Source organism: Dipodomys ordii, unplaced genomic scaffold (genome assembly GCF_000151885.1).
Source record: "Dipodomys ordii isolate 6190 unplaced genomic scaffold, Dord_2.0 Scaffold18, whole genome shotgun sequence".
NCBI classification, from domain to species: domain Eukaryota; kingdom Metazoa; phylum Chordata; class Mammalia; order Rodentia; family Heteromyidae; genus Dipodomys; species Dipodomys ordii.
Genome location: NW_012267234.1, coordinates 419,351 through 428,594, shown reverse-complemented (window position 1 = coordinate 428,594; position 9,244 = coordinate 419,351). Strand labels below are relative to the sequence as shown.

At 44.6% G+C, this 9,244-nt stretch overlaps 1 protein-coding gene across 1 annotated transcript in view; it reads left to right on the top strand.

Annotated features, from left to right (window-relative positions):
- Prss54 (protease, serine, 54) overlaps window positions 1-9,244 on the top strand; it is an 18,216-nt gene that overhangs the window by 2,761 nt on the left and 6,211 nt on the right. Inside the window, exons 2-4 of the mRNA XM_013012643.1 lie at window positions 1,679-1,870; window positions 7,285-7,543; window positions 8,437-8,568. Coding sequence (XP_012868097.1) covers window positions 1,679-1,870; window positions 7,285-7,543; window positions 8,437-8,568 — 583 coding nt within the window. The remainder of the gene's footprint in view (window positions 1-1,678; window positions 1,871-7,284; window positions 7,544-8,436; window positions 8,569-9,244) is intronic.

The following is a 9,244-nucleotide window of genomic DNA, read 5'->3' as shown; positions in this document are numbered from 1 at the left end:
CACACACACACACACACACACACACACACACACACACACACACACACACACACACACACACACAGAGCTCCGCTAAGGCTTCTAGTATAAGTCAATGTCCTGAGGTGGGGGTGGGTGAGGAAGGGAGCAAGGAATCAATCTACTGATTCCTGATGACTTCTAAATCACCAGGTAACTTCACAGGTGTCATTTTGCCAGCAATCAGCTTTGCCATTATTCTAGAAAAGTCTCCAATGATCCTGGAAAGGAGAGGTTTGATCACATGATGTGTCTGCTCAAGACAATGCTGTAGATGACAAAGGACTGGCTTATACCATGTTGTCTTTAGTGCTGACCCCAAATATCAACAGCAGGGGGAGCCCTCCCAGGCTTACTGCACAGGGCAGAGCCTCCCTGCATGTGCCCAGGACGTTCCCTTTTGTCCCACTGTCTGTGTGATTCACATCATGATGATAAATGATCCCTGAATCCAGCCCCCAGGCCAATGCCTGGCAAGGCTGTGTGTGGAGGGATGATGGGCTGAAGAAGCAGCCATTACTGGTCCCATCCACTCAGTGTGCTGGGCAGGGGAGGGGGGGGAAGGGATGTCCCATGTGACAATGTGGCATCCCTAATCTAAGGCCACTGTTTGGGACTTAGGCTAAGCATGCAGTCCGCTCTGCTCTGGGAGTTCTAGTGTGTTTCCTCACAGACGTTTAGTATGCCAGGCCTTTCCCACAATTCCACCTCCCAGAAGTGTGCACATCCACGATTATAACCCCCATATTTCAAACAGAAAACTGGGACCCAGAGAAGAGCAATGACTCATACCGAAGATTTCACAGCACACTGAGGGGCCAAGGTGACTTGAGACCATGCATCCAGGCCCTTCCTAAATACACCCCAGAATCTGCTCTGGGGTCTTTCACAAAGGCTGTGTCCGGAATTCTGTTGGATGCAATGTACAGTCAGGTTTCAGAACCTCTGCACTCAGTCTGCTTCAGCAGGAAAGCCCCCCCCCCAATCCCCCCACCCCGGTCTAACAAGGCCATGAAGGACTCATCAAAGCAAGGTGTACTGACTGGGAGGGAGGATTGGGGCAGCAGGTTCAGCAGCTGGAAGAGCAAAACTGTTAGTGGAGTTGCCATCTAATGAATGGTGCCTGGAAAGTGGGGTCAGCTTACCACATCTAGGACTTGAGAGACATGTTTCCCTCCTTCCCTATTCCCTCCCTCACTCCCTCCCTCACTCCCTCCCTCACTCACTCCCTCCCTTCCTCCCTCCCTTCCTCCCTCCCTTCCTCCCTCCCTTCCTCCCTCTCTTCCTTCCTTCCTTCCTTCTTCTCTCCCTCTCTCCCTCCTCCTTTCCTTTCCCAAATATGTTTTATTTTTAATAGTCACACATTTCCCCCTCATTCATGATATGCTCCTTTCTAACCAGACAAGTATCAAGGACCTTCCTTTTCTAACATCTTAACATTCTGTTTGATCTATGATCCCAGTACTGGTTGGAGGCAGGGATCTTTGAGACATTATCTGTTAGCATCTGTCTTCCCTGGGGCAAATATAGGCAGTTGGAGAGTTGGGAAAAGGGAGTCCAGTAGAACTGGGCTTCTCAGAAAAGCTGGGGTGACAGTCAGAGATGAGCAGGGGACAAGGGGTGAGGGCTGGTAAGGGCTGGTGAGGGCTGGTGCCGCCAGGTATCCTCTTTCCTCTACAGAGTGCGGTATCCAGAAAGCCACATTAGTGGACAAATCGGAGGAGAACCTGGTGAGCATCACCGAGTTCCCATGGGTGGTGTCCTTGCAGGACGCACAGTACACCCACCTGGCCTTTGGCTGCATCCTCAGCAACTTCTGGATCCTCAGCGCTGCATCTGCCTTACATAACAGGTCAGAGGGACAGAAGGATGGAAGGGGGTGAGACATGGGAGGGGCACTTCTTGCTCTGACCTTGGGCTTGGGGTCCTAAATTGCCAGCTGCCAGGACTCCTGAGTTCTGAGGACTACAGATACTCTGAACATGAAAGACATTTCTTTTTATCTTTCCCTCCCTCCCTCCCTCCCTCCCTCCCTCCCTTTCTTCCTCCCTCCCTTCCTTCCTCCCTTCCTTCCTCCCTCCCTTCCTTCCTTCCTTCCTTCCTTCCTTCCTTCCTTCTGTTATTCTCTCCCTCTTTTATTCCTTCCTTTTCTTTCTTCTTTCCAGATAGTGTCTCCCTACACAGCCCAGGGTGATGGGCTGTAAGTTGCCATTTGCCTCAGCTCTCCTCGGCTGGTATTACAGGAGTGCTCCATCCGAGTTCTGATTTTTCTACAACCATAGAGGTTTTGTTTGTTTGCTTGTTTTAATGTTTGGTTGAACCTAGGACCTTGCCCAGGCTAGACAATTGTTCCTCTTGGCCTTTTGTTTATATATTGTTCTTGCGACAATGTCTTGATAACTTTACCCCTTTTGACCTCAAATGTATGGTCCTCCTGCCTCCATTTCCCAAGTATTTGGGATTACAGGAGTGTACCACCATGTCTGCTAGGCACTGAGTCTTAATCTCTGGCTGCCTTATCACTTATCGTGGTAGGACCTCTTTAAGGCACTTGCCTGGGCCTTACTAATGTCACTACCCCAGACATTGTAGGTTACACAAACAAAAAAAGGAACTCAGCGATTTTACTTTGTGGAGATAAAATGAAACAAAATAATTTCAGCTGAGCACTGGTGGCTCACACTTGCAATCCTAGTTACTCAGGTGGCTGAGTGTATTACACAGTAAGAAGTATTTCCTCCATCCATTGTCTCTCACTACTTATCTTCCCCTGTCCTATCTTTGGGGATCCAAGGCTACTGTTTTGGCTTTGACTTTCTTTTTTCTCTTTCTTTCTTTCTTTCTTTCTTTCTTTCTTTCTTTCTTTCTTTCTTTCTTTCTTTCTTTCTTTCTTTCCTTCCTTCCTTCCTTCCTTCCTTCCTTCCTACCTTCCTTTCTTTTTCTCTGCTTCTCTCATGGGGCTTGAACTCTGGGAACTGTCCCTCAGCTCTTTAGCTACAAGGCAAGCATCTACCACTTGAGCCACAGCTCCACTTCTGGTTTTCTGGCAGTTAATTGGAGACAAGTGTCTCATGGACTTCCCTGTCTGGGCTGGCTTTTTGAACCAAGATCCTTAGGTCTTAGCCTCCTGAGTAGCTAGGATTACAGGCATGAGCCACTGGCTCCCAGCTTTTGATTTTCTTTTAACTCAAGGGTTTTGTTAAAAGCAAAGTTTTAAAATATCCAGGTGTTAGAGTGTGTTAGTTTTCTAACATAAATTTTGAGTTATGGTGATCTAACTAGGACTTTGTTGAGGTGATTTTTGTGCTCTATTCTATATGGTCCATTCAGTATTTCCCCTAGGTAACAGAAACGCTCCCTGTGTTCTTGCATTTATATAGTTTAATTCATAAGATTGGGGGAGGAAATCTACTTGATCTGTCCTAGACTGAGAGAGGTAAATTTTATAACTTTAACTTCATTTAGTATTGACATTGATGACTTAATGATGAAGTTCTGATCTTCATTAAGATCCTTTCTTGGTCTTTCCCTGGTGTCCCTCTGTTCTGTCTTGAGGTTCAGAATGTGTCTCCTGAGACTTTTTTTGTATTTTAGGAATGCTTTGTGAATTTATTGTTCACAAAGTGACATTTGCTGTAGTTGTTTCTGATGACAGATGAATTAGGACATATTTGGAAAGTGTCCATTTTCATTCTGCTTTTTATTTTAGAGCTGTAATTTCATGTAAGACACCAAAGCCTCTGTTCTCCCTGGCTAGCCCTTTCTGGACTCACTATGGCCACCACCAGGAGTCATATCTTCTCATTTCTCTTCTCTTTCATCAACCAAATTCAACCAAATAGGTGTGAGCTGGTGGCTCACACCTATTATCCTAGCTATTCAAGAGGTTGATGGTTCAAAGCCAGCCAGGTCAAAAAGGTCCCTGAGAATCTTATATCCAACTTACCACCACAAAATCCAGAAGAGGAGCTATGACTCAAGTGGTTAAGCACCAGCCTTGGGCAAAAATGCTAAAGGACAATACCTAGGCTTTGAGTTCATACCCCAATACCAGCACACTCATAAAAAAATTGTTAAAGCATTTAATATATTTTTTAACATTCATCCTGATTCCTTTACATATTCACATGTATTCTTCATGTTAGCTATATATGTTCATCTTTTTGTATGTGTAGATTTCTATAAAGATTAGGAAATTGGTCTATTAACATCTACCTCTGACTTTCCAACTTCATTCCTACTATTTGATTATTGTGGGGTTTTTTTCCATTTTTCATTTTTACTCCAATCTATAACAGATTTACAGGTTTTGTTCTAATTTTAGGCTAGTGTTATAATGAGGTTCACACTGCTTGACAGTCTTTTTGCTGGATTTGCTCCATTAGATTCTAAGTTTGACTAAGTTTGTCTTCAAGTAGTTTTTGCAAAAAACATTTCATGGGTCTTTGCACATATTCAGAAATGTGCTGACCTTATACCTGAATGAGCATGCAGTTTATACCTCCTTTCTTTCTGAGAACTTTCTAGATGTCACTGCACCCTACTCCTACTCCACTCCGCCTTCCACCCACCCCTCTTGGCTTCTGGTATTCATCTTACTGTGGGACAGTCTGATTGTGTGTGTGTGTGTGTGTGTGTGTGTGTGTGTGTGTGCGTGCGTGCACACACGCTACTCCTGGGGCTTGAACTTGGGGCCTGGGTACTGTATTTGAATTTTTTTTGATCAAGCTTAGTGCTTTATCACTTGAGCCACAGCTCTACTTCTGGATTTTTGGTGGTTAATTAGACATAAGAATTGCAGACTTTCCTGCCCAGGCTGGCTTTGAACTGCAATCCTCAGATCTCAGCCTCCGGAGTAGTTAGGATTACAGGCGTGAGCCGCTAGCCCTAGCCCAATGTTATTCTTGTTTCCCTTCTTTGGGTAGGGTGACCATATAGCCTCGTGTACCAGGAAAAGCCTGTTCAACATCTGTTGTCTCTCCCAGCTTCCTGACACTAACACCCCCTCTCATTTGCATATGTTCACTGGCTTAGACAATACATTACATGGTTGACCTCTGGATGATTTAATTTTTGTTGGTCTGCATGCCCAAGGCTTCCTCCTTCATGTTGGATTGATCCGTCCAGATTCCTTCTCTACTCTTTCCCTCCTGCTAGGTCCCTGCAGGTTGACCTGTGTGGGATACATGAATGCTCTCTCTGGTTCTGGTTGGCTTTAGCCAATGGGAGTCCTAGATCAAAAGGAGAAGAAAGAGTAAAGTCCAGGACTTTATTCCCTGGAGAGGTCCTGCAGAATGGCTTCCTCCTTTCCCCTGGAGCCCAGAGGCGGGCTCAGAACCCTGTTGTGACCTCTGCATCCTGCTACAATATTGCTCATGAGTCCCTTATTAGGTCCTTCTTGCTTCTGCTCACTACAAGGTGAAATAGCTTTTCCTCCACATGCTCCGGCTACCATCACGTGCTGTCCAGGCACACAGGGCCAGGCAAGCATGGACTCTGAAACCATGAATTTTGGAATAAATAATCCCTCCCCTTAAAAAAAAGTTCTTATAAAATAAATTGAACTCCTCCAATCTACTGATTTGAGTGTGCCATCTGTTTCCAATTGGGACCTTACCAGGATATGTCTCAGTGTTGATTTTTCTGTAACATTTTAAATGTTTGCTGTGGTAGAATTAAGTGGTAGATTTAAGTTTTTTGTAAGGAAAAACCTTTTGTAAGTTATATCCTTTTTTTTTTTTTTAGTGGTACTGGGATTTGAACTTAGGGCCTTGTGCTTGTTAGGCAAGTCATACCCCCAGCCCTTATTTGCTTTAAGTTTTTAGGGTTTCTTTTTTTCTTATTTTTGAGCTAGAGTTCTCCTGGCTTTGCTTGGGGATGGCCTTGGACTATAATCCTAATTATGCCTGAAATACAGATGTGATCCACCATTCCTATTCTCATCCATGGTTAAGATTGAATCTTGCTACCTTTTCTTTTTTTGTATTGGTCGTGGGGCTTGAACTTAGGGCCTGGGTGCTGTCCCTGATCTCTTTTGCTCAAGGCCAAAACTCTACCATCTTGAGCCACAGCACCACTTCCAGTTTTTGAGTGGTTAATTGGAGATAAGAGTCTCATGGACTTTTCTGCCTTAGCTGACTTTGAACCCAGATCCTCAGATCTCAGCCTCTTAAGTAGCTAAGATTACAAGCCTGTAAGCCAAGTGCCTATTGAGTCTTGTTATCTTTATTCCAAAGCTGGCCTCAAACTGTGACCTCATATCTCCAGTCTTGCTCTGTTTCTGCTTACTTGGAAATGAATTGAATGAATTATTTGGAGATTAATTGATTAATTGGGAAGTCTCGCATATGTTTCAGCCAGGCTGGCTTCAAACCACTATATTCAGATATCAGCTTCATAAAGATTATGGGCATGAGCAACTGGTGCCCAGCATCTATCTATCTATCTATCTATCTATCTATCTATCTATCTATCTATCTACCTACCTATCTAATATCTATCATCTCTATCTCTATCTCATCTCCATCTCTACACACACACACACACACACACACACACACACACGCGCGCGCGCGCACACACACACACACTATTCTGCTGGGGACAGAAGCAGAGATCAGGAGAACAACAGTTTGAGGGTGGCCCAGGCAAAAAGTAAGAACCCCCTCCCCCAACCAATAGTTGGGCATGATGGAACGCATTTGTCATTCAAGCTATGCATAAATAGCAGGATCATATTCCAGGCTGGCCTCTATAGAAAAGCAAGGCCTTGTCTCCAAAACAATTACATAGAAAACTACTGAGGGCATGGTTCAAAAGGTAGAGAGTCTGTCTGACAAGTGAGGGGCTCTGAGTCCAAAAGCCCTGCACCATCAAAAAACAAACAAAAAAATCCAACATCGATCAAAAAGAAAAAGAAAACCCAAAATATTCATAGAAAAGTTAACCCACGGTAACATGTGAACAGATTATCTTTGGGTAGTGAAATGAACAGTGTTAAGATAGAAGAATCCCCAAGGTCTCTTGGGAGTTCTCTTGCTGGGAGCAGGGGATGCAAGTCTAAGGATTCCAAAAAAAGAATTTCCTGAAGCTCAAGTTCAAAAGGGTAGGCAACAATTTACCCAGGGAAGCTGAGTTGGATGAATATATGGGTTGAAACAATGAGGAATGTGATAACAGGGTCTTCTGGAGTCTTCTTGTTACCTTGTGTTCTCAAAATGCCTTTGCTGTCTGTCTGTGTCTGTCTATCTGTCCATCTGTCTCTAGGAAGAACGTTATTGCTGTGGTTGGTATAGCCAACATGGATCCCAAAATGGTTTCTCATACAGAGTACCCCATCAATGTCATCATCATCCACGAAGACTTTGATAACCACTCAATGATTCATAACATAGCCTTGTTGAGGACAGACTCGGCGATGCATTTTGATGACCTGGTCCAATCCATCTGCTTCCTGAGTAGAAAACTGCATTTGCCGCCAGGCTTGCACAACTGCTGGGTGGCAGGATGGAACCCCACGTCTGCAGTTAATGCAATCCTTCTCCTAGAGGAGGCTGTGTGTGTGCTGCCAGTGTGTGTGCTGCCAGTGTGTGTGTGTGTGTGTGTGTGTGTGTGTGTGTGTGTGTGTAGGGGTGAGAGTTGGATGAATTGTTTTGGGGGCACTGAAGATAATCATTCAGATTGCTTAAGGTTCTAGACTTGGGCTAGAAGCCTCATCCAATAGCCAGGAATCCCAGGGCTTTCCCTTTCCGTGGCTTTTCTGATATGTAGTACACTGGGCCTTTTATCTTCAGGCCTATATTCATACTAGAAGTGCATAGACAAAGGACAGACCATATGAGGGGATTGTAGGGGTGAAGGGAGGGGACATTATTCTCCAGACTAGAGCTTACTGTGGACAGAGGAGTGGAAGCTATCTGTGTTTCTTGTCATTCTTGAAAGTTGAAGAGAAAAGGAAGGAAGAGAGAAAAGAAGAAGGAAAGAAGAGAGATAAGGAGAAAAATATAAAGAAGCAGGGAAAGAGGAAGAGGAGGAAGGAAGGAAGAGAGGGAAAGAAGAAAGAAAGGAAGAAAAAGAAAAGAAAGAAAGGAAGGAAGGAAGGAGGGAGGGACTGAGGGAGGGAGGGAAGGAGGAAGGAAGGAAGGAAGGAAGGAAAGAAGGAAGGAAGGAAGGAAGAGATCTAATCCAGATGTGGAGAAAGGGTGAATTGTTCTCAGCCTGTTGACTCAATCAAGGTCAAAGCAAAGGTAATTTTCAGGGAAAACTCAGATCTAGATTCCGATATCTCTGGAAGAGATTTCTTTCATAGGAACACTTGCTAGAACCTGATTCCGATTTGGATACATGAGTGGCAGCTGTGTTGACTCGAGAGACAAGCTTCTTGTTCATAATTCTTGGGCTCTCTGTTGCATGGTCCAGACAGGAAATCACATGACAATGAGTATCCTGAGGAGAATCTCCGTGAAAGACCTTGACCCCTGTCCCCTACACAAACCCCGGAAGACGGGATGCGGCAGTCACATACAGCAGGAAACTGACACGGTCTGCTTGGTAAGAACGTGATAAATCCTGAGAGTAAGCATTGCTATGTCAGGGGAAGGGGCATGGCAGGGAGAGTTGGGGCACCTCTTCGACAAGTATTTCTGTGAAGACAAGGGCAGTGACAGAGGATTCATGATTATTTCTGGGATAGATAGGGGAGAACAATTACTTATTTAAAACTACTGACCGGTTAAACGTTGTAGTACACACATGTAATCCCAGCATTTGAGAGACTGAGGCGGGAGGGTCATGAGTGCTAGGCTAGCCTGGGCTACTTAGTGAGACTTTTTGCTACTTTGACTCTGTAATGTAGTTTGAAATCAGATGTTACGATTTGCCTAGCGTTGGTCTTGTTTTGCTCAGGATTGCTCTGGCTATTCTGACTTTTTGTGTTTCTATATGACTTTTATTTCTATTCCTGTGAGGAATAACATTAGAATTTTGATGGAGTTTGCATTAAATTTACATATCACTTTTTTATTCCAGTCGTGGAGCTTGAACTCTGGGCCTGGGTGCTGTCCCTCAGCTCTTCAACTCAAGGCTAGTGCTCTACCACTTGAGCCACAGCACCACTTCCGGTTTTCTGGTGGTTATTGGAGATAAGAGTCTCTCGGACTTTCATGTCTGGGCTGGCTTTGAACCAAGATCACCAGATCTCAGTCTCCTGAGTAGCTAGGATTACAGG